This window comes from Channa argus, chromosome 7, assembly GCF_033026475.1.
Source record: "Channa argus isolate prfri chromosome 7, Channa argus male v1.0, whole genome shotgun sequence".
NCBI classification, from domain to species: Eukaryota; Metazoa; Chordata; class Actinopteri; order Anabantiformes; family Channidae; genus Channa; species Channa argus.
The window spans coordinates 8,172,919-8,198,707 of record NC_090203.1 but is presented as its reverse complement, the minus strand read 5'-3'; the positions used below and the strand labels follow the sequence as shown (position 1 = coordinate 8,198,707).

At 39.5% G+C, this 25,789-nt stretch overlaps 1 protein-coding gene across 2 annotated transcripts in view; it reads left to right on the top strand.

Moving 5' to 3' along the window:
• grik3 (glutamate ionotropic receptor kainate type subunit 3) overlaps positions 1-25,789 on the top strand; it is a 78,837-nt gene that overhangs the window by 28,700 nt on the left and 24,348 nt on the right. For both annotated transcript variants that reach the window (XM_067511277.1, XM_067511276.1), the window contains exons 2-8: positions 14,650-14,823; positions 15,036-15,293; positions 15,465-15,646; positions 16,961-17,014; positions 20,093-20,263; positions 21,367-21,510; positions 25,291-25,398. In XM_067511277.1, coding sequence (XP_067367378.1) covers positions 14,650-14,823; positions 15,036-15,293; positions 15,465-15,646; positions 16,961-17,014; positions 20,093-20,263; positions 21,367-21,510; positions 25,291-25,398 — 1,091 coding nt within the window. The remainder of the gene's footprint in view (positions 1-14,649; positions 14,824-15,035; positions 15,294-15,464; positions 15,647-16,960; positions 17,015-20,092; positions 20,264-21,366; positions 21,511-25,290; positions 25,399-25,789) is intronic.

Here is a 25,789-nt window from a genome sequence, read left to right as displayed (position 1 = left end):
CAGTGCTGTGTGAAAGTCCTCAAAGATGCAAGTTTATCACGATTGTTTCTCTTCACGCCACACTTCTGGCTCTCTGTAGGCCGGCCATTTATGGTTGCTTTGGGCTCTTGATCCCACAAGCACCCTTGAGATTGGCCAGGCGGATTTAGTAGCTCTTGGCATATGGCCTTTATGAACTGTGTTGGATTGGCAGAAGAAAACAATTGCCTTTTTCCCTTTCTGACGAAAGCCCACCAACTTTTATGGGTGTCCACAAACTATAACAAACAGCATTAACCTACCTCCCACAGTACAACCCTGTTTCCCAGAAGTTATGAGCATGGACCAAAAACAGTTAGGCTTACTAAAGAAGAAACCTGTATGCTACAGTAAAGTAGTAAAGAAAGATGTGCAATTTAAACAGCTACAAAAATGTTGCTTTGTTTGTTCGACACAATGTGATTTAATGAGACACAAAAACAGAGTTTTGTTTGCTGACATTGTTCTTCCAGAGAGTCATTTTTTTTCAGACACTATCAGAGTGAACATTTTGTTATTTTGCAGTAATGTTAATTAAAGCTTTCTCAGTACATTCCCTCATATCTGTGCATATAAATGGAATTTCTAAGACGTGGGGTTGAATAGGAGGATCGGTGCTGGGCCTACTAAGGACATTCTTTTGGCATCTATTCAGTCTGTATTCTGCAGTTTGTTTTCATACGTGTCTGTAACATCACCCTCCCACTTCGAACCAGTAATATTTCCTATTCTATCTAATTTAATCATTAAGAATATCTTGCTCAGATTCATTAAAATGTATTTTGTGTGAACTTGACAAGCAGCAACCTCCCCAGTTTAAATAATGCAACAAAACATACTTGGTTTGTAGCAGCAGCTATAGTAAAACTCAAGTGTGAAAAGGGGGAAATATGGGATTAAAAACCATGACCTCAATTTGACACCAAGCCACCAGCATAGTGGTGGCCAGACTGAAAATTGCAGTGTGCGCAGTTATTTTTGAGACCTTTTTTTTTTTTTATTTGTAAAAGGCTCATAAAAAAAGCTGTTAGCCAGGTGGTTGTGGTGGGTAATGAACTTGTCGGCTCTGAGGTTTCTGAGTTTGTTGGCTTTGTCATTTTTTTGTTATTTTTCAATTCAGCACTTCGGTTGCTCTTCTCCCCCAGCTGATTTCTCAAGCCTCTGCTAAGGTTGCTTTTTTTACGCCAGGAACACATTTTAGCTTCTCCCATTGGACCCACGCTATCGAATTGCCTCTCATTCAAACTAAATAATCTGCTCCCATAATGCTCCTACGTGTATTCCCACAAATACTAAGCAGCCAAAATGCCGTTGTAGCAAGAGGATTTTCTGTTCTTTTTTAACAGCCCATCAATAGTATTAGGCCTTCTAGATAAAAGCACTGAGACTTTACTGCACAAGAAGGTGAAGTTAGTATGAGGTATGGATTTGCCTCAGTCCTTTTTCACTTCATTTGAGATTTCTTGCCTTTTCATTTGGCAGAGGAAAATGCCATCGGCTTAGGTAGCATACATCACTGTGCAGCAGGTGGGATGCAGTTTTTATGATACCTTGTAGGGCCCTGCAATACTTGTACAAAAGGATGCAGTTTTTATGATACCTTCTAGGGCCCTGCGAAAATTCGTGTAAAAAAAGGACTAGAGCGGACTACATAAAAATACCTGATCATGTACAGTAATAAAACCGTACTTAAATGTCTTGACTGTACTTAAGTGTCTTAATGGGATGAAAATGCAATAAAACCATTTAACCATCTAGCAACTGATAATTATGTATAAGTAAGGGTCAGAATTATATTAAAATGTGAAAGCGTTGGTCTGTGCTACTGTTTCTAGTCTGAACATAGTCTGAAGTGCAATTGTGAATCATTATTCCACTACAGGCAGGTCAGCATTTCCTCTGTTTTTCGGATGAAGGATCAGACACCATTCATTGCCTGTCGTATAGGAGATTCACAAGGTGCACGCACGTCACGTGTTCTTTCAACAACAAAGTGTTGGCTGATTGTCAGCGGTCCACACCGAGCTGCTTTAGTGGGATCCTATATCCATGTCAGGGATCAAAGCGAACAGGGAAGACAATTTATGCTGTGCAGCGTGTGTGACCATCCCTCAGAAAGAGAGACCGAGAGCGTGGAGGAAGTGATGTGAGAAAACAAGTTGTTGTGGTCAGGAGATGCTCACGAGAAGACAGTGCAGTTTGTCAGGATGCCACTCCAACTCCTTCAACAAGCCTTGAAATAATTATAGTAATAAAATTAATTATCTGTGCAAGAGATAATTAGATATACATGGGTACACTTTGTTTTATGATACAAAATGCCTGGAAAGATGTATGACCTTGAACTTTGTTCATTTGGAGATTGTTTGTTTTAAATATTTCAGACAAGGTTGTCTTAAAAGATGCTTGCTTTTCAATAATAGTTTCAGGGCGATGAGCCATCTTCAATTCTAAAAAGCCTCAGTGACTCCAGGTTAAGTGTTGTTTAACAATTACAATTTTCCCCCCTAAGGGTGTTTCTGTGTATTATGTTAGGGATAAGTTGACGGGAAGCTAGAAGGCTAAATAATAAATTGGAGCATCTCGTTCTCAACGATGTAGTTTTTGTGTATTTATTACGGCAAAACAAAACAAAATAAGCATTTTCCACAGCATTGCCTTAGACTTTATCAGTGCCTGTCTAATGAAACACACACTTAATGGGTTTGCTTAAAATGGCCTAATGGTGTTCTTGGTCTTTGTCCAAAGATACTACGAAAGGCGATTCAGGAATAATTTAGACATTTAACTTTGGGTCGTATATTTTTGTCAAGGGCACTGATCTCATTAGAATTATTCCCTCTTGCAACTGACGGACTTTCTCTCCATGCTTTGGCTTTTTGACTCACACGTGTTTCTTTGATTTCGATTTCAATGCGATCGGTGGTGCGAGGGAACTTGGCACAATGAACAAAGATCAGCGATGAGACTCGTTGCACCTGTCAGAGTTGACCAGATCAGGTAATGAGGAAAGTCCCTCAGGATGTTAACGAAGCCATTAAGCACTCATGTGTGAAACCGCTAGGAAGCCAGCGTGTTTAATCGTAGCAGCCAAATTAAAATTCACTGCACATGGCACTGAAATGTAAATATCCTGCCTTTGCAAGGATGAGCTGGCCTCCTTCTCCGTGTTCTAATCGGCTTTGAAAAGACGGTGCAAAGTGCTTAGGAATAATGCTTGTGCTCTGTGATAAAACAGACAGCTTTTATTATAAACCTACAATAGTCAAGCCATGTTTGAAAAAGAACTAAAATATAAGCTGAGTGCATTTTGTTCACCACTCTGAGAACAAATGGCTCTCATTCTGGACATGACATGCACGCCACACTTTTCCCACACAGTCTTATGTTTTATCCTTTTTTGTTTTGCCTTATCATCTCCAGGACAAATCTGATGTGTGCGAAAGCTGTAGATTGATACATTTATTTAAGAAGTAGGTTTGGAAAGAAGCATCTCAAGAAGAAAAAGCTCCTTGTATATCTGTGTGATTCAAAAATGGACCAATCTTGCCTTAACTCTTTCATCAATCTACACGATAGCCATGGCGGGTATTTACCGGAGACCTGTCAATCACATCAGTGCAGTCAAACGTGATAATTTACACACAGTCATGAGGGGAATGTGCTTTTAAGATGATAAGGTTTAGATGAATTCCAGGGCTTTTAATATGATAGATTTTATAGCAGTGTGTTCATACTGAACACATCTACCTGCTGTAAGTTACATTTGGATTCTGCAAATGTCGATTTTCTTTCAGAAGGAATCAGTGAATGGCCCCTTTAGTTAACTGGTTCTTCATATTCATTGCTCTGCGCTCCCTGCTAATCCCCACGAGTACATGGCCCTCAATGTGTGCCCTGAGGGGAATAATCTCCCTCCTTGTACCACCAGCAAAGTTTAAAAAATGTGGATAAAAAAAAATGAGCGCCCAGGGGTTCAATTCAGATGCATTGAGATTGGTTTCGCTCCGGAGGATGTGAACACTCTCGCAGATACAGCAAAGTTAATTTCCATTTGAGTGCTTCCTGTCCCAGAAACTAGCCAGAGGTGTCTCAAATGATCTGACCTGCACCTCCCCCTCATTTGTCTACATTAACTTTGCATGTGTGGTCTGCCCGAAAATAAGTGGGGCAGATTCAAATTTAGCTGTGCCCGCAATGACTTTGAAAAACAGGGCGACCCTTCTCTTCAGACCCCTTTTCAACTTCTCACCTCAAGTTGCAGAAAATTGCAAGGCAGAGCAAACAGTATGACAACAGACCATAAAACGATACTTATTTCTTGTTTTCACTATTCCCGTGGCTAAAGGCTATGGGAATAATCATTTCTATGGGTGGGGGACGATAATAGCACTGTCAAAGAGTTTTATACATAGCTGAGTTTAAACTCTTGTTCTAATTATGTTAAGCATTAAAGCAACTAAGTGGTTGTCAAAGTTGCATGGTATTAAGGTGGCCTAAATTAAACAATGCCTTTCCATTTTAGTGTGGACTTTGAAGCAGCTTGCAGGGATAAACAAAGGCTTTGATATTAATTGGACCTTTAGTTTTAAAATCAATGTCAATTACACTGCCTGTTTTTTTTTTTGTTTGTTTTGTTTTGTTTCTGTTGTTGTTTTTTCGTTATCTAACCTCCGCTGTAGGCACAATGCATTCAACTATGGTGCTTTAACCCTGAGGTTGACTCAATTGGTCTGCAACACATTTGTGACAGTAAATTTAAAAGGTCCTTCTAAAGTGCTATTAATAAAAACAAAGGCCCCAAGTGACCTGACACAAATAATATGAACATAAAACTGTATAATGAAGCCATGAGGTAGAAAGCCATTACACTCGCCCTTTAGTGCTGCTGTTTAACTGACAGTCGTCAAACTATATTGATTCTAACATAAAAATCTAACGTCATGAAAGAGTGACTCACAATTAGTTGGGTATTATCTGTGAATGCCAACTTTCAGTTCTGGCCATTCTTGTATCACTTGATTTGACGTAAGACCACGAGGGAGAGACACCGCTGAAGGGGTTGTATGAACATTTTTGAGGATAAAAGTCATGTTTAGCGAGTGTGTTTTCTATGGAACAGAGTGTGACAAGTACTGAACGTTACAAGTACCAGTGAGACTCCTAATGTGTTTCATTGTCTCACAGGTACATGAAACGATACCCCCACCCCACCACCGATGCAGCCACCGTGTGTTGTTTTAAAGCAGCGCAAATGTCTGAGTGAATTCAGCCTTCACTGCATCAGGGGCTGAGATGCTGAAAGAAATCACTGTTCTGGTTGCCTGGCACATAAAGCCCACTTGCTTGCACACTTAAAGTACTCAGCCTTCAAAGTACTCAGCCTGGGAAAAGAAAAAAAAAACACGACAGACAAACCTTAAACACTACTGTTACACTTACCTATAAAGTGTATCCTTGTCTGCCCTTTTAATGGTCAAGTATTTCATTTAATATTTACTGCTTCAATTGTTTTTAAAGACTTTAAGGAAAAGCCCTAAGTAATGTTTTTTGAAAGTGGGTTATTTGCAAAATATAGTCCACTTATGCTACTGTACTTTCTAAAAACATGCTGTTATTCTCCTGATGTGAAAAAGAACTGTGGCATCACTTTGAATGAAGCCAGAAGAAGGGGGGTAAGTTTCAGCACATGCAGTTGAGAACCCAGCAGGTTTCTGCACCATGTGATTAAATGATGAATTGCTATTTAAAAGAAATGCTTTCAAGTTCCATTCCATGTTTGTTTTTTTGCAGAAGTGCTTAAGGAGGTTTGCAATTTTCACACTTGCATTAATGCCACTGATGATATCAAGGTATATTGAGATCGTGGCCAATAGTGATAAGGGAGTTTTTTTGGTGTGTGTGTGTGAGGCAGCATCTTTGTCATTCTCATTTTGCTGTCTGGTTAAAAGCGTTATTTTAAACAAATAGGCTGTAATCGCATTATACTGTGTATTCAGGTAGCAGTAGTTTTTGTATTACACAGGTTTAAGTGGCATTTTCTTGCCCTTTGATGAGGCAAAACAGACACAACTGACTGTGTACTTTTTAAACCAGAGATAGAGGAGGCAGCCACAACTAGCTGGTGAGTAAGCTTGTTTCAGGTCATAATCAAATTGCTTATTGACAAATGTTGCCAAGGTTGCAATATTTGACTGTTTCCTGTAGTTATATTTGTGTCCACTCCCTAAACAAACCCACAAAAACACACATTATTGAAGTTGCACCTTCCAAGGCTGTTGTTTATGCACAGTGTGGAGCTTTTTTCCTGCTGCTGGCCACATTTGTCTCCCACTGTGACAAAGTGCCAAGGCTGCAGGTCTGCATATTTTCTGCCACCATATGTGAACAAAGAAAGGTGGCAGCGAGAGAGGAGATAGATGGGGTAGGGATGGTGACGGACACAGGTAGCTTGGCACAGCTTCGAGTCCACATCCACCTGGCATTAGTTACTATTGTCTCGATCCTTGTTTTCCTGGCACAACCTGTGATTGAACTGGCGGTGAGGGGGGATTTGGCATGGGGTGGGTTTTACCTCTGTGATAACAATGGGCCGCAGAAGGGGGAGGTGGCTGTTTGTATCATGCATTGTAGAACAGGATTGTCTCATGGAGCTTCACTGTGCATTGTGCAATGTTTTTGGAGAAGGATTTGTGGTTTGTAAAAGGGCATCTGAGTCCCGCTGCTTAGTTTGGCTAATCAATTTGGTGTCCTCGCTGGGTTGTCCCACAATTGTCCACAGTGAGGAGGAGGCAGTCTCTCTTTACTAAACTGATCTAAACAAGACAGACAACTTTTTATAGCATGCAGTGAGAAAGACATACCCATTACATCTAGTTGAGAAAAAGGTATTTTTATTACAAGCACGCCCTGACACCCCTAATCATGACCGGGGTGCCCTGTACGGTGCAGAGCACAGGCTCCCACCCTGACAGATTATCCGGTGTGAATGTTTGGGAATGATAATGAGATCAAAACACCTCACTAAGCTGGGAAGAGAAGGTGGAGACTGGAGAGGGAGAGGGAGTACGGCAAAGCGAGCAAGAGCGAGCAGGAGAGAGGGTGAACGATAGCTGCGATAAATTGCAGAAGCAGAACCACTTGAGCATAAAATTAGATTTTACAAATGTGTTGTTACCTGACAGTCCTCTGACAGAGGAGATATCACAACATTATAGGGCTGCATGAGTACTACTAATCGTATCAAATAAATAAGAATGCCTCTCAGCTGTGATAGGGCTTGGTGGAGATTCAATGTGGACAGTGAAATAGAGGGAGAAACAACATAATTAAAGAGCCTTTCTCATTATGGACTCAAACAGAGGAAGCACAAATTCAATATATATGATAATATATTATTTACACTAAAAGCTGCACGCATTACGACACATTTGTCTAAATGCTGTGACACTGCGAACAGTGTCACTGTCACTGTTGGTGTCGCATTTCGAAGAGAATATGTTTAATTTAATTTGATGGTTGACTTTGGACGTTTGACATTTTACAGTCTTCCTATGTTGCTTGCATTGCTCTCCTTGAAGTGCCAGTCAGTCATTATTCTATAATGTTTCTAATATGGTAGAGCTGCGGAAAGGTCAGCGTGGATCAAGGACACTTGTGCAGGACAAATACTTGATATCAAGTGGACCTGATGCTGCATCATCTCCCACCACTGTGGAGCTGTTGCTGCTGCTACAAATGATGAAATTTAACTTTGCAATCACAAGAGTATCTTTGTTTGGATTTAAGACGGGGACACGCCGAAGCTTTGAGAGGTTGGAATGAATCATTTTTCGAAGTACAGCAAAACATACAGTACATGTACTACAAACACAGCCTGTCCAAGTAAGAAATGTAAACAGTCATTCTGCATAATGGATTGCTAGATAAGTGAACATTTTAGGAAACCATTACTCGCCATGTTATTGGGGGTTACAATAGTAAGTTAAATACATCATTAAGACAACAATGGAGACAGAATTAATCACTTGGAATGACAAATGGAAGCTAATTCAAATCGGCTTAGCAAAGGCAAAGTGTGTGTGAGAGACAAGTCACTGAGGCAAGTTTTATTTACTGTATGTTGCAAGAAGAAATGATTTTACATGTGTCAGCCCAGTGAAAATGTGTTGCACCATGGATAAATACTGCATATACAGTTAAAGTACCCTACATGATAAAAATACATTGATTGATATTTGTTTTTGTACGCATATTTTTACAAAGGGAACTGTGTTATGAACAAATTAACATTGTTTGAATGTCTAAATTTCTGTGGTTCTGAAAAAAGAAGCAGCTAACCTTTCTCTCCGAAGCTGTTGCAATGTCTGGTGCATCATTTGGCTCAGGGATTAATTTAATGGCAGGATTATAAATAATTACAGACTTAACTCATGATGCAGCTGCTATAATGGTTCAAGCTTACACGAAGGACCATTTACAAAGGCAAGCTTAATAATTTGAGAAATTGTTGCTCTGCTCTGATTGGTCAGTAGGGCAAGCCTTGCTCCTTTAGAGTTTTACAATTGAATATCTCTGCAGTGCTGCTAGTGCTGTTCAGTGACTGTGTCATGGGATGCTTGCACCTCCCAACATTGGGATATGTGTTGGAGAATTTTTCAATTACAATCAAAGTGCCATCTAAGCTCCCTTTATATGTACAAGGGTTACACAGAGTGATTAAGGCAATAGACAAATACATGGAAAATGCTCATTTATCACAGTTAACCAGTAAAAGAAGGCTTCGTGAAGCTAGAGTTTTCATCTTTACTACCAAGCACCAACTCTGAACTGTACAGAAGTGGTTTCCCCAGTTTTAAACCGGTCATTAGAGTGTGGGACATTGACAACAAATGATAGTTTTTCCAAATCTCAAGAGAAGTCACATCACCTGATCTGGCCCCTTGTTATTTCTGGCTGTACCTTAAAAAGAAGACCATAATACTTGGAAAATACTACAAGGGCGGAGAAGATGTGATCAAGCCAGTAAATGAATACCTTGTCAAGATGAAAAAATAATTTTTAGGAGTTCTGATAATTGGAGCCACCGATTACAAAAATGCATTATGGCCGGTGGCGATTAAGTATTGAATGGGCAAATAAGGTGTGTCTTTTGAGAGAATAGACTTTAGAATAGACCATAGGAGAAAAGCATAGCTGTAACGGGAAACCAAGGAAAAGCTCAGCTCAGAACCTTCTTGCTGTGAGGTGACTTTGCTAAATGTGGAGCCAACATGCTGCCACAGATAATTAACTATTAACTTGATTTCCTTTCACGGTACCTATCAATGATTAAATGTAAGAGATTCCTGTTCTGTTTTTTATTTATTTATTTATTTTTTGTTTAGCTATGTGCGATTAAACAGAAAGCAGTATTGGCTAACCACTGGTCTCAGTATTGTATAACAGTTAGTCCCAAGTGTTGTGCTGTTACCCATAATTATGAAGGAACATATTCTTCCTGAAATTGGCTGCATTTCCGAACATTCATGGTGGTTTATGTGTGCGCTTTGTTCTGGTCATTGTTTGCTGCCATCATTGTGAAACTGAGTGCTGTTGCACGTCCAGGGAGACAAGAAGCTATTCACGGGGAGATTGGGAATCCCACCAGTGAAAAGAAAGTACAAAAGAGCAACACTCAGAAATGCAGTGGGCGAGCACACATGTATCCAAGAGCATAATGAGCTAGTTTTCTTTGTTTGGGCCTCTGCATTGGTTTGGCCAGCAGCAAGGAGTTTGTTTTAACAAGCTCATGGTATAATGCAATGCATAGGGATAAGGATAAAAAAACATAAATGTATGTACCCTATGTGCATATTTGTCTGTCTATAGGGATTTTATTGCATTTAAATACAGCCGAACATTTAGGGCATGTGATGGATGCATGAAATCACACTCAACATTGTTGTGAAGTTGGTTATAACTACACCCAAGGTCGTGTTTGGTCTTGGTAGAAAATACCAGAAAAGGCCATCGATCTTCTTTTTCCTTCTCTTTGCACAATTTTCTTGTTGCACAAGGGCAATAATATCCCAGTTTCCACCTTAGGAGTAAAAAGTGGAGACGCTAAAAGGACCTTGCTTTGATTTTAAAGTATGAGGACCAAGCTGATTAAGTGAGGGAACTGACTCGGGTTTATCATTTAAAGATCAAAACTGGATGCTAATCTGACAGTTTGCAGGATGTTTTGTGGTGTAATTGGTTGTACTTAGGACAAGGAGAAACATGTTTTCACAAACACAATGTTATTTCTCCAATCTTGGATGGAAGCCTAAACAACTGAATGATGACGACAGCTGGAAAAACAACACAATATGCGGTTCCTTGGATGATTCCATCTTATTACAGCACAGCTTAGAAATTAAGTTAAGTCAGCTATTTTCTCCAAATATAATGGCAAACGCAACTTGGACCATAGAAACCAGTTTCTTCCTGGCTGTCCAATTTGATCACAAAGCAGGACATCCATGTTTGTGTGGCACAGCAGAAAGTGATTAATCTCACTGCACAAATGGATCATGTAAAACTTTAACGTAATGTGGTAGAAGTCATCAAATCAAAGGCCACAAATAGCGAAAACAACCCTCGGCATCATTCTATTTTAATGTGTGCTTTGTTTTGGCAGACTGTCATTCTGTCACTCAGATCACAGTCTTTGAAGCCTGACGTCTGAAAAAGCTGTGGATGTTAAAAATAAGTATTTTCTGTGGTACCCAGATGATTCCAACCTACCCAGCTAAGCTTGCAGCCAGTCTGCCACTACATAACAGCAGAGGGTGGGTTTAGTATTTGTGTATTGTGTGTTTGCTGGTACATAACATGTGGGGGGGTTTCATGCTTTAACAGAGATTTTTGCTGGGGCATGTGCTGCTAAAATGTGAAACCTCTGATTTTGACTTGGCATGTATCAGTTAGTTCCTTTAGGCCCCACAGACCCCTCCTCGCCCACAGCTTCTGTTTAAGAACAACATTCTGCGTAATTTTCAATAAATAGCACATTTCCCAAGGCCTTCATCTGTGCACAGGCCAAATCTTTTATTAATTCTGAATTTCGTTATTGCGCTTGTATCATCATCTTAGAGCACTTCTTAAAGTTTTTAACTAAGTTGTATCCTATAGGCTATTACCTTGTAGTTGCCAGGTTACCTGCCTCTACATATGCGTTTTTTTACTTTCATCTTGCAAACCTCTGGTTGCTTTGAGGCTTATGTCCTCATGGATGTTGGCACCAATATAACACTGCCGGGATGAGCTTTATCATCAGCACAAGTCTGTCTCAGGCTTGTTCAGTTTAGTTAACTAACACTTTTGCAAGGCTAAAACCAGCAGCACATATTTGTTACTTATGTGATCAAATTTGGGAGATTACTCGGACACAGTCACAGCTGGAGTAAAAAAAAAAAAAAAAGGGGGATGGGTTTGTCTGGCAAGCTTTTCTTCCTGTATAGTGCATAATTGAACATAATAACAGTTGGGTAGAATAAGTTTACGTGTCCCATTCTATTTATCCATTCTGTGCCTCTGATCATGGCTTTTTGTTTGGGGTGTCTAGTTGAATGTACATTTTTTGCTTTAAGAGTGGAATTTCACTCATCCCATCTTCCCATACATCCGTCTCTGGCTTTTGAAAGAAGCTTGCTCAAAGGACAAATTATGAAAACAGCTGCAATTAGTGGCTGATTTATATATTGTGGAAGGACCTCAGAGACTAATTAAAGCCCTTTCTGTTGTTGTCTATTGGAGACGGGCTCATTTGAAGCCTTTTGAGTGAGATTCCCAACAAGAAGTCAGCCATTCGTGTGAAATTCATTCATCTCAATTTGCACGTGCCCACTGCAAAGCAAGCATTGGAATTGTAAACATGTTTTATAATATTGCAATTTCAATATGTAATATATTTATCATTCGAGTAAATGTTACGCAGCGATAAAAGAACTGCTTGTCTTTTATTTGATGGAGTTGCTGGAGCCATTGTGCTTATGGGAGAATTCTGAAAAGGGCGAAGCAAATTATCTATAGGACTTTGCTCCCAAGGAGTAGGTTTCCTCCTGTTTATTAAATTTGTTAAAGTGCTTCTGAGCAATGCCCATTTTATCCTCTTAACAGTCGCATTACTATATACTCCAGCAATTACTTAATGTACTCTAATGAGATTTCCTCATGAAATGGAAGGATTCATTTATTTTAATGTGACGCATTCCACCAGGCGCTTTATGCATCATGTCCCCCCACAATCCAGTGAGGCTTTGAGTCATAAATAGTGAGATGAGCTTGGCTTCCAGACTTGCCACTCTGCCCACAGCAACAAAGGTATGTGATTCTGTGATTCAGGAACTGGGGGTCTGTTCAGGGGCACCAGCAGGTCACAGGTGCCATTTCCAAGCTTAGCTCTCTGCACCCAGGTAATTTCTAGGATTAGTGAAATAATACCAGGCTGGCAGGCAGCGTATGTGTGGTAGGGCCATAGGTGTGGATAAGCCAAAGAAACACAAGGCACCGAAATAAAATACAACATGTGTGGCTTTTTAATTTTAAGGGATTCAGTTAAATTAGATCAATGTGGTTTGACTATATAATGGTTAAAAAAAAGAGCATAAAGCAAAATGGTCTAAAAGAAGGTCTTTTATGAAGGTTTAGTGTCACAAAGACAGGAATGTCTGGAGCTTGACCAATACATGTGCTTAATCAGATATTTGGAATAGTATTGGAATAGATTATGATAGTGGCATAATTGGTGAGTTTCAAAAGATTTGCCATAAAACCACTATTAACACAGTGCTTAGGTTTTTCTTGATAGAAGTGTAGATGGGGACTTGGACTGTTTACCAACTTCTAAAGAGAGCTGTTTTTTAAACTCAGATTTAATGAGCAGCAGAAATATCTTTAAAATGATCCACAGCATTATGGGTATTTTGTGTTTAGAATGCGCGAGGTTGCCGAGATAGCTGGTGGCCATAAAAGTTAAACTTAAATACAGAGATTTGTAACTTTTGATGCCAGTGAACATTTTTTCAGAGCTGATAGAAGATGGCAGAGACAGTTTGCTTTGTTGTTGAAATGGGTGATATGATGAGAGTGGAGGTGGGGGAGCCAATCTGTCCATAAGCTGATATTCCTACAGGCATCTTTTGAGAAGCTGTCTAAACTGTCTTCCTAAAGGCTGCAGACGAGCCACAGAGGGACTTTGTTGTCTCAAATTTGACAGTACTTGAAATGTTTGTTACTTTACCAATTACATACAAACTGTGGAGCTTAGACTGTTCTAATGTTAGATGCCAAGGACACAGCCATGAAAGATACCTAAAGAAAACATGCTGACTTTTAACTGTTGTACGTGATAACGACTGGTTAGAAATGGTTTTCTATAAATAGTCTGTCTGCTTAAACACTTTGCAAAGTGTGTAATCAGCATGAGGGGTGTTTTAAGTAAAGTCTGTGACGGTGTTGATGCATATTCCAACTGATGCAGGGTCAAGTGCTGGATTGGTGTTGTGCTGAATTATTGTGGACTACTTTTCATCACGCACGCAATCAGATTAGGAGGGTTTTCCTCTACTGACTCAATTCATAGCACAGGATTTCTATTGCATTTAATGAGACACTCCATCAATTTGATTTCACCAGAGATGGAATCAAAATTGAAGTAAGAGAGGGAAAATGTCAGCTATATTATCTTATTTGTTAAAGCATCATTGCATTAGACCCCGACTCTCATCCTGTCTTTGACCGTCCCGTGCCTGTCAAATGTCACCCCAGCTTATAAGGCTGCCTTTCTCTCATTAATTTTAAGTCTTCAATAATAAGCAGAGATGTCTCTCTGACATCAGGGTAATTTTCTCCGATTTTATAAACCTACAGGTGACCAAGTAGTGCACGTGACAAATATACTGGTTTATATGTATGAAATCATTAGACTGCCTCCTTAAGAAATTCAAAATTAAATAAAGTTTTTTTTTTTTAATTCCTAAGTTGTAGTGTATTTGTTTAGTGGGTCCAGCATATTGTGGCAAACTACTGAAGTTTTTCCGCTACAGTGGAGGATGTAGTGCAGGACTGATGGCTTGGTACGCAGCGCCCTCACAAGCGATCTTCTACTTTGATGTGACATGTTTTTGTACGTTCTGAACAGTAGTCTAGTCCATCTAAAAAGCGGGGAAAAAAATACTTTCCTTTGAATTTTATGTAAGAGACGAGTGCCCAAGTCCAGTTATCTGCTCCACCGATGTCGTATTCTGGTGAAATAAAAGGACATTTTAATGGAGAGACAAGAGCCTGAGATATTCTGCTGGCCTGATGGAACAGACAGACAGACATACAAGCACTCCTTAATCCATTATCCATTATGGCTTTAGACTTCAAAGCTGATGTTTTCCAGCATTTCCTGCAAATGGAGAGTGTTGCTCCATGTTTGCTGAGCAAATGTAATACGTAAGGTAATGTGCTCTGGTCCCTCACAAATATTCCTAAGTGCAAATGCCTTTTTAATATTTGTTCTGCATTCAGTCCTACCTGGAATTGTCTGTTTCTCTGCTTTTGCTTGTGATTTCTGCAGGTTCGAAATCTTACGTTTCCCTTTCTTCTGTTTTTCCACAGGTGGGATTTTCGAACATACAGATGGACCTGTTTCACTCGTTAGTGCGGAGGAGCTCGCCTTTAAATTTGCTGTCAATAACATTAACAGAAACAGGACTTTGTTGCCAAACACAACGTTAACATACGACATACAGAGGATTAATATCTACGACAGCTTTGAGGCATCGAGAAAAGGTGAGTGACTTGTTCATTGTTTATTCACGGATTGTGAACACACTTTGGAGGAGACAAGAATATGGTCGGTCAGAATGCAACAAAACATCTCAAGTAGTTTGAAAACCATGATTTTCTTTGGCTCACAAATAGAAATCTTGAAGTTCTTGGCAACTGCTATCTTAAAGGCGACAGACATTGTTTTCAAGTTTTCTTCTCTCGCTCTTCTCTAGCCTGTGACCAGCTGTCTTTAGGCGTGGTTGCAATATTTGGGCCCTCACATAGCTCGTCGTCAAATGCTGTGCAATCCATCTGCAACGCGTTGGAGGTGCCACACATCCAAGTGCGATGGAAACATCACCCTATGGACAACAGGGACACCTTTTATGCCAATTTATACCCGGATTACTCATCGCTAAGCTATGCTATCCTGGACCTGGTGCAGTTTCTCAAATGGAAAACAGCCACTGTCGTGTACGATGACAGCACAGGTGAAGAGACTCTTACACTATTACATGATGTAAACGTAATCAGGCTAACAATGCATAGGTGTAGAGTACTAATGAAAACAATGAATCTTAATCTTCTACCTCAATGTCACTGCATTTTTTCTTTCCTGTGGTGTCGATCCTGGCCTCATTGTTAATGCTTTTCCTCTTCAGGTCTCATAAGACTACAGGAGCTGATAATGGCGCCTTCCAGGTACAACATTAGGCTAAAGATTCGTCAGCTTCCTCTTGACACACAGGACACGAGACCCCTCCTTAAAGAAATGAAGAGAAGTCGGGAGTTCCGTATCATCTTTGACTGCAGTCACAACATGGCTGCACAGATCCTCAAACAGGTTAGTGTGAGGCCAGGAAATCCTGCCACTATTGCAGCATGTATGCAGCAATGTATGATCACTCAATAAGATGCTGAGTGATAGTCCCCTAAAACACAAAAGGCAAAATTTAGAATGGATATCACCTGTGATTTGTGCACAGAAGAGAGGAGACTTATCATTTATTGCTGACTGCTCCATTTTAAGCTTTACAAAACGGTGTCTGCTATGTAAGACAATAAGTGGCCGTCAGATGAACGTGTAATGTGACTTGACTGGTACTGCAGGTGCATGTGTATGAGGATCTGATGAGACTTTATTTTAAAAGGCTTTAAACATCACCCATGAAGGACTGTATGATGCCCTTGAACTATTTCCTTTGTCATGCCATGCTTCGCAACAGTACGCTGGGTCCTGTCTTTGCTCTGACAAGCTCATCTGCACTCAGCGTGCATCTGTCAGGTTATGTTCTCTCTTAGATTGGATGGGAGAAATGGGAAGAGTGTCCCCGGTGCCTTTTTATATACTCCCCTTGCCTTTCGGTGTCATATGTTTTCATTTTTAATTTTAAAAATGTAGCGCTACTACTGTTGGGGGATAGGGACATATGGAGTTTACCAAATATAGGGTTGATGAAGAATAGGAATGCTGACAGAAAGAGGAGTATCATACAGTAAATTCATCCTGGAGCAGTGGAAAAATACTTTAATTATTAAAAATCTCTCCTCGCAATACAAAACATGACAAAGTTTCAACGTTGTGCAATTGGCTTGAAGTTTATAGATGGAGAAGTGAAGTTGCATCCACATAAGCATAGAATCTTATTTACATAACCTTGGCTTTTTTTACAACAGATGGTACAATTAAATGGGAAGCACAGGCACCATGGGAAAGTGGTGCCTTGGAATGTAGATTGAGTGAAACAAGTGGCAGTGATGGAGTGTTTGGATGTGAGGCAACGATTACCGAGCTCTTTTGATTGAAGGCTCTCTTCTGTGCTCACAAAACGTCACCTGCCTGAGCTATTGCAAACCATTTGAATGCATCAAATACTGTCGCCGTTCTGTAATTCTCTGGACCACATATGGTGCAGAAATCCCGGCAAGCAATAGCAGAAATCTGCAAAATGAAAAGCGTGTTAGTCAATATGCTCATTAAAACTTGGCTATTTTTCTTTGCTGATGAAAGTCTTTTTGTGCATCTCTTTAGCATTGTCTCTTCTGATTGAGCAGTTGATTTTTTAAAACACCCTGACATAAAAAAATGATAATTCTCTATCTTGCCTCTATTCATTCACACTTTCCTATTGCATCCTTCATCTCTGTATCCTTACAGGCCCAGACCATGGGGATGATGACGGAGTATTACCACTATATCTTCACCACTCTGGTAATGTACTGTGCTTGTTAATGCAAATAGTCTCGTTTGTTCTCATCTCCCCACCGCTTGAGATTTTGATGAATAGTGGCTAATTGCCAATGGGCCTTGGATCTGGTCCATAATATCAGTTTTGTTTGACAAGCTGGAGGCATAATGGATCCTTCAGTGTGCTGTAGGAAACACACCCCTTTATAGTAAAGTCAACACAAGTCTTTGAGGTGGCAGCAAAAAAATAACAGCTTGAGACTGAAGCGGAGTGTGACTTCCACATTTATAAAAGACTAAAATTGGCCCTTTTTGAGCTTATATGGGATATATAATTAAATAAAATGCCATATTGCTATATTTTAATAAACAAACTATGAGCAAATTATGCTGTTTAATAATATAACCCTGTTTTCTCAGTGGCACTTTCAGTCACTTTATACCTATAGAACCTTTTTTTTTTTTAAATTAAAATAGTTATATTTACATATACCTTTGGTTAACGTATAGTAGTTACATTATTATACCTTTCTCAATTTTTTTGAATTGACTCCACTATCCTAGTGGATTAATCCTCTAATGAAGACAGTACTTTAGTAACATTACCTAGGAGATTTTTCAGCCTTTTTAAACATTTGACTCCTTTGATTTCAATGGAAAAAGTCCATGCAGTTGCCTATTTATATGGTAGACTGACTAAAGCAGTCCTGCTATGGAACCTAGCTTAATGAAGGTTATCGTGTTCACGTTTTTGTTGTTTTAGGAAGGTACTGATGTAGTTTGTGATGCAGCTAAACTGTACTGGGTTATTCTGACAAGTGTTTATATTGTTAACTATATTTATATCAGTAGGGCAGAGTAAATAATAGAAACGTCACTGCAACCTCCAGAAACTTCAAGCTGAACACTATAATCTTCATAGAGGGGGTCATTATTGTAGCACTGTTATATTAGACTGAAATGTATGGCTGGGTGTACCTAATGAATTAACCATAACTTTAAAGGATGATACAGGCAGGGAAGGGAAACCTAAAGAAGATGGTCATGTTGGAGATTTGTTAAAAGTAAAAAAAAAAGGAATGTTGTGAGCCTGAATCTTTAATATAAACTTGTTTTGTTTCACTGTCAAACATGTTTAATATAACCTGTCAATGCAATTGTTTTATTCTCATCTTGAGGATTTACAGTTCTCACTCCGCTAAAATGATCTCGTCTGAATAACACAAGCAGACCCAGCAGGGAGTCGCTGCTGCTCTTCACTGCAGCACCGGCTATCTGGTGACAGACAGACTGAATGGGAATGAATACCAGCGTGTTCTGTGCTGTTCCTTTCACTCTCTGTTATTGTCTCGGTTTCTGTCTCCCCTGTGCGCACTCGCACTCACTGTCTCTCCAGACTCGTCCAGCCTGTTGTGATAATGCGAGATGACATGTAGGTCCTGGCATGATGTGTGTCATCCTTCATGCTTGACAGTGTGGCAATGACATTGTCCGGCCATGTTTGTGTCGCATGTATGTTATTTTAATAGGCAAATACAGAATTCCTCTGTGTTTCCAAAAAACGCTACAGAAAAATATTTGCTTGAGGGTTAACTTTAAAACCGTTACTTGGTCTGATTCAGTGCAACAATATTTTTTCTCATGAAGTGAGGATATCTTTATAAAATATCTATCTAAAGCTGAAATATGCTGTCATATTGATAGACACACCATTAAGAAGATTATACCTGGCGGCTTGATTTGATCTAAAATGATGAATACTTGCATGGTATACATGGCAATACAATTTCCTCTTGATGGAATCCACTGATGTCTGTGTTTTATCTTCTGAGTTGAGGGAAATACCGACTTATTAGAGCGTGAAAAGGCAACAGCAGAGTGGTATGGGGTAATAACTTCCTTGTCCTTTGAAATGAGTCTGTCATAGCTCTCGCCTTGCCATATCTATCTCTGAACCTAAAGCTGAGAACTTTGTAATGTTTGCCACCTCTGTAACACTTTAGTATGCACTCCCAGATACAGAGCATGTAGTTCGGATAAAGATTTCAACGTAATACTGTTGTAGGATTAGGTTGATTTTGTGTTTATAGATGTGTGTATGAGGCAGCACAGCAAAAATTGCACCTATAATTGGATATCAAGTTGTTTTTCTGACATCCCAAAATGTCCTTATAGAAATGAGGATGTTGCAAAAGATGAATAACAATTACAAAATATTCTGTCCCAGTTAGTTTGTATTCTTAGCTTCAAAGATAAGAAACTTGTAACCTGATCTACTTTTCAGAGTGTTTCTGAATGTCATATGGAACAATAGTGATTCACTTTCATCAGTGTTCAAAAAAAAAAAAGAGAGAGTACTGTACTGCATTCTGTTGGGAATGGGGGGGAAAAGAAGAAATATTTCAATGACCTGCAGCGCCTGTTCTTTAGTAAGTGTCTCTCACGCTCTCGTTCCTCCAGCACTAACCCCACAGGGTGCTAATGAAATATCTATGTTCATCCAAATGTCTTTTCCAGGCCCCCCAGCCTATTCCGACACGACATGTGTCAACATGTGACTTCACACTTCAGCTACAGTGGCTGCCCCAGAAATTACGCAGCTCAAATTGAATTGAGTTTTGCTCAGAAGTTGCCAAGAAAATGATTAATTATTAAAATGAACTGGAGTTTTTTTCTTTCTTTTTTTCCTGAATTACAAACAATAATTAGCATCTTTAGAAATAATAAAAGAAATTTGCTCTATGGAGATTTTTCGTTTCAAAATAACATGATTGAGAAAGACAAAACTATATGGCTCTATGGTCACAAGGTTTTGGTGCAGTATAATTCATTATAATGTGGGCACAAAAAGAGGAAAGCAGAAAAGTGACCCTGCCAACTGAGCTGTTTTAGATCTCATTTATTGCACAGATACCGCTTCAGGTACTTCTCTTGATTTGACATTGAAAACTACTCTATATTCTTAATATAGCATGTCTTTAATCAGCTGCTGCTTCTTTCTCTTTTTATGTGAGGAGAAAACATCCATGGTAAATAGTTAGTGTGAAGTTGCTCCATGTTGGCAGAATCAATTCATCCTTCATTAACGCTGTCTTTTAAAAGGACCTGATGGCCATTGACCTTGAGCCATACCGCTTCTGTGGGGTCAACATGACCGGCTTCCGCATCCTTAACGTGGATAATCCCCAGGTCGCATCAATTGTGGAAAAATGGTCGATGGAAAGGCAGATGCCACCTAAACCTGACTCTGGTCTGCTGGAGGGCATCATGACGGTATGCTCTATTGTCAAAATGTCACCATAAAAGCTGATCTGCAGTATGCATTGGTCTGTTTTGTCTAAAACTATGTCTACTATTTACTTGTAATTCTCAAGGGCAAAAGTGTCGTTATGATTAAAGAAGAATTTGTCAAGCTTACTCGTAGATATGCAGGGTAATTGACAATTCAGTGAGCCATTTAAGCCTTGATTCTACAGAGCACACTCCCATTACCCATGTGAAAAGCTGAATCTACAGTGCGTTAAGCTGCCTGAACGTGAATGACTAAAGAGGAGAAAAAACCACCCCGTCTGAAAGATTCCTGGTTCTGTTCTGCCATGCTGATGGCACAGATCCACGGAGTTATCTTTTATGTGTTCAACTGTGCGGACGGGGTGATGAAATAGCACCAATTATCATTTGAACACGGCTGTCTGCCTAAACATTGTTTCTGACCAGGTGCTTCCCTTTACAGCCATTCCTCTCAAACAAGTGGTTTATAATACATAATGTGAAGTTGTCTCCGTATGTTATCATAGATAGCAACTTTGGCTTATTCCATTCACAATTGAACTGCGTACAATCTTTTTGAGAAAAGGTGGTGCAAGATATTCATACTTTAGAATGAATGTGCTACTGAATATGTTAGCAGTAGTATTATAATAGTGTTAGTTTGCAATTTAACTTTTTATCACAGCTGGGTTATCAAAACGCAAAAATCATAGGTCGATCTTTTAATTGATGAACAAGTGTTATTAATACAGCAACTACATCCAAACTATCAATAGTGTCTAAAGGTGGTGAAAGCGTGTTTATTATGTAAACAAGCCAAAGACAGCACCATATATTGAATAATCTGTGAAGAAACCCCAGATGCTCATGACATGCAGAATATCAACTATTTAATTATGTATTTACTTTATAAAACTTCATTTCAGTTTTATCTAATTGAAAACCCTCATGAAATAAAAGGAAGTAATGATAGTGCACAAAAGAAAAATGTTTCAAATCTAAATATAAAACATGAGTAAATCCTAATAAATACTAAGTTTATGGCTGACTTGAGTGTTTGTTTTTTCACAGACATCAGCTGAAATAATGTTCACCCCTTATTTCAGACAGATGCAGCTCTGACTTATGATGCAGTCCACATTGTGTCCGTCTCATACCAGCACGCCCCACAGATGACTGTGAACTCGCTGCAGTGCCACCGCCACAAACCCTGGAGATTTGGAGGTCGCTTCATGAGTTTCATCAAAGAGGTGATGAGACACCTTTAGCCTTTGCTATTTGATCTAAGTGTTATTTATATAAGGACAAGCTGATTGAGTCGTGGACATGACAATAGGAGTGGACTGACGAGTGTGCAGTTATCTGGGACTCGGATATTTACCCGGCAAATCAATCATATCTACATACAAAGCAAACCAAGTCTTGATGGACACATCAAAGCAGCGTCGTTGTCAGCTTTATAAATTCCCTGTATTCATAACTTATCTTCCAGAAAGCACATACTGTAACCTTTTGGAAGCGCTGCTTGTGTAATCTGCTCTTATTTCATCTAACATGAGAGTCTGACAGTGCCTCCGAATACACAGAAAAGCCTGATTATTGGTGTGCAGAGATGCTACTATTTGTGTCTTGATTTGTTCAAACATTTGTGTTTGAATTTGTCTTGGGTGTGGTTTAAATTGTTATAAATGACAGGAATTGCTATTTGTTTTTGCTATTTGTCTAATAACATCCCCTTTAGTGCAAAATGATAGCGTAATGTTGTGTATTTACTGTATTTCACACGTGTAAGAAGCTCTAACCAGGATCCCTCATCGGGAGAACTGTCACTTAAATTTGCATATTACTATCCATTCAGAGAATCATAGTTTCCTTTTTATATCATGATGCCGCTATGTGCCTATGCAGCTTCATCTTTGCACTGTCATGCTTAATAGAAAATGTAGGCGAAAGTCAGGGGATGCTGCCTTGGGGCCTGGGTCACATTAAAAGGCCATAAAGACATTAATACCTTTATCATACCATTTACTGTTGTACTGGGTTTGAACCTCCAGTGTGGAGTGTTGTATGTTCTGCCCATGCTGGTGTGAGTTTTCTTTGAAGGCTTCGGTTCCCACCCACAGACTAAAAACATTCAGGTTAGTGAACTGGCAATTCTAAAATTGCCTTTACTGTAGGTGTAAATGTAACCAAGGAAAGGTTGTTTGTCCATAAACATTAGCATTGTGAGTGACTGGTCACCTGTCCAGGATGTATAAAGTGTCTCATTCAGAGTCAATTGGGATCCAACACCCCTGCCACCCTCATGGATAAGTGGATATTTTTAATGGATAGATGGACATATGGGAAGGTAGGTAGATAAATGGTATAAGAGAGGTGAAAAAGCAGTGCTTAAAAATATATCTCACCTACTGCAGGTCCACTCACCTGTATCTTCACCTATGTGTACAGTGAGGGATGAGTAGACATGTATAGATGGCTGCTCATGTTGTCCAGTGCACGATGACCCTGAACTCATTTTATAATATTAGTACCAAGCCATAGAACCAGGTACCTCTCTTGCACATCGTTAGTTACCCAGTTTGCAGCCTAGTTCAGTGGTAAGCTTGGGCTGAAAGGGAGAAAACCCATAACCACCATGTTTCTCTTTTTAAACATTGCTTTGAAAGAATGTGTAGGTGGTGGGAAACTTGACACGCCCACCGCCCGTGGATCCTCTAAGTGTCAGGTTTGTGAGCAGGCAGCATCCTTTAGAGAGCCAAGTTCGATCCATGAGTCTATCTCTCCACTGGTATTCGAACACAGTGTTTTGATTTGCCATATCTTAAATCCTCAGTGGCCAAAGGTAGTAAGAAGTAACCTACTAATAGGAGTGTACCAAAACTGAGACGGCAACTTTGATACAAAAGTCCACAGTACTAGAAGAAGGAAGTGTTATACTCAAGTCGGCCACATGGGAACATTTTGGTTATCCATTGACACAGAGGGTTGGCAGTTGTGTCCTAAACGAGACACACTTTGTGTCCTTGATCTATAGGGAATATAAAGGTTTGTTGCGCTGTGTTAACTGTTGGGGGATACAGCTGCCATCTTGTGACCAAAAACCAAACTAGGTTTAAGTTGCGATTGCAAAGATGAGATGTTATTCCTCTAGTGACCTTCTATGACAATGCGACTTGCAGTTTAAAAGAAAAAAAAATCTGTTTTTTACATTTTGTAACCCCAAGTGGTCATCTCAGTCAGCCACTAAATTAACCCTGACATGTCAGCATTACATGATGATGTAACATTTTAACAGAGCAACTAATAGTAATAAACTGGTTGCTTGAATACGGCTGGATCCGTAGCAAACCAACGGCTGCTTTTTACCTTTAAACAAATGGTATTAAATAAGAAAGAAGAGGGCCAGTTGTAAAGTTAAGGTGCTGGTGGGGGTCTTTAGCTAGTGTTGCACTCTCCTGCCATTATATTTTGGAAGTTCAATTACTGCATTAACATTGTGGTTGCTATAGAATATTATTATTATTATTATTATTATTATTATTATTATTATTATTATTACTTTATTGACGGAACAAAAGTCGAATTTCTCTCCTTCCACTTATGCATGTTTTCAGCCATTCCTCTAACATTCAGAATTTTTTGCAGTGTGTTCTGAGATCTGATGCCCCCCATTATATTACTCAGCTGCACATCCCCAGTTGGCACAAGACTCATGAATATGATTGTCTGAGTTGTAGCTACAATTTCTGCTTGTCTGCCAAATGTGCAAACACTGAACTGCATAGGGGTACACTATTTACCATGCACAACAAACATTCCCTAATGTGTGTGTGTGTGTGAGATACTCGGGGTCAGTTGAAACAAAGAGCAGTGTTAGCCATCTTACCAAGCTGTACCATTACAGGTTCCGGTGACCTTTTATTAAATAGTTGTTTGTATGAACATATAGTAATTTCCACTTGCTTCAAAACAAACGTCTGACATGTTCTGAAGGTCGAATTGGCCCTTCAGATGTGATGTGGCTGAGGAATTTATGTCTCTCTCTGAATTAGAGGCGCTTGAACATGCCACCCACCTTCATGGCAATAGGCCAGATGGAGTGAGGTCTGAGGGGGTTTGTAAAAAGAGCGTGCCACAAATTTCTCCTTGAGGCTTCGATCGTCTTACAAGTTCTGGCAAGCTACAGAGAAGACAGGAGAAAGCTGTAGCCGATAGCGTTGTCACAGTTTGGATTTAAAATATCCGAAAAGCTTTGCTGCTTGACACGAATTGATTGATTACTCTATTGTACCCGACCCTATAAAAGAAAAAATGTCTGCATCACAGACTGACTGAATTAAAGTGGCAGCTATGGCTAATTAGAAAACTGTTTTTGCACACACAACACAGCAGAACAGTAAACGGCTAAAATAAAATAATCTTGAAATGAGTCCACTCAAATGGCAAAGCATGCAAAACAAAAACCACGATTAAACCACAACATACAGGGACAAGTTATTTTGAGTAAGTGCTCAAAGATGGCTACTTCTGTTAGCACCAGTGTGAGATGAACAGCTATTTAACACAGACCGTGTCTGTTTATGAACGTCTGTAAAGGTGGCGGGTTTCACAGAACCATAATAGAGGGTAGGTTGTTGTTAATTAACTCCATAATCTGGAGGGAAAATGCGTTGGAGGTGTTGAAATGTAAAATGTAATTAAGAAAAAGGAAATGTCGCTTGTACATTTGTGTTTCTACTTGTGGTCTGTGGATATGTGTTTGCGTGTGAAATTACTCTGTGAGAGAGCGAGGCTGCTTTGTGTTTTCTTGACAGATTTGTACATTTCTGTGTATTTTGTCATCATATTGCAATGTGTGCTGAATATTTTGTTCTGTACGTATACAGCATACTGCATACTACTCATGTGTATCACAAAACACTGCAGGATTATTTTGAATTATGTTAATTTACATTGAGTGTTAACAGTTGGTAGTGTAGAATTGGGTCTGTGAATATGGGTATAAACATGCGGATATTACTTTTCAGTCCCACTGGGATGGTTTGACGGGGAGACTGTCATTCAACAAGACAACGGGTCTGCGTACAGACTTCGACCTGGACATCATCAGCCTAAAGGAGGACGGACTCGAAAAGGTAGAAATTTCGTTTTTGATTTTTTTTTGATCATTGCATTTTCTTTCACTACAACTTCTGTGAATTCTTCAACAGAAGAATTTCATGGACTCTTGGACAAAAGCAGGTTTCACATTTTCCCTTTGATGTGGAACAGATAATGCAAATTTGACAGTATCATTTACCTCCTAACAAGAAAGCAAATTGGCTGTTTCAACATAAGCATAAGTTAGTGGATCATAAAGCAAATTGGATTAGGGTACACATTAGGGTGTTAATTGCAGCCTCTCTTAATGATAATTTGAGGTGATGCCCAAAATGCTGTTTGGTGGTAATGAGCTGTATAAACATGCTTCACAAAAATGAAAAAAATGAAAAACTAAAAGGTTGGTAATGTAGAACTTATTTTATT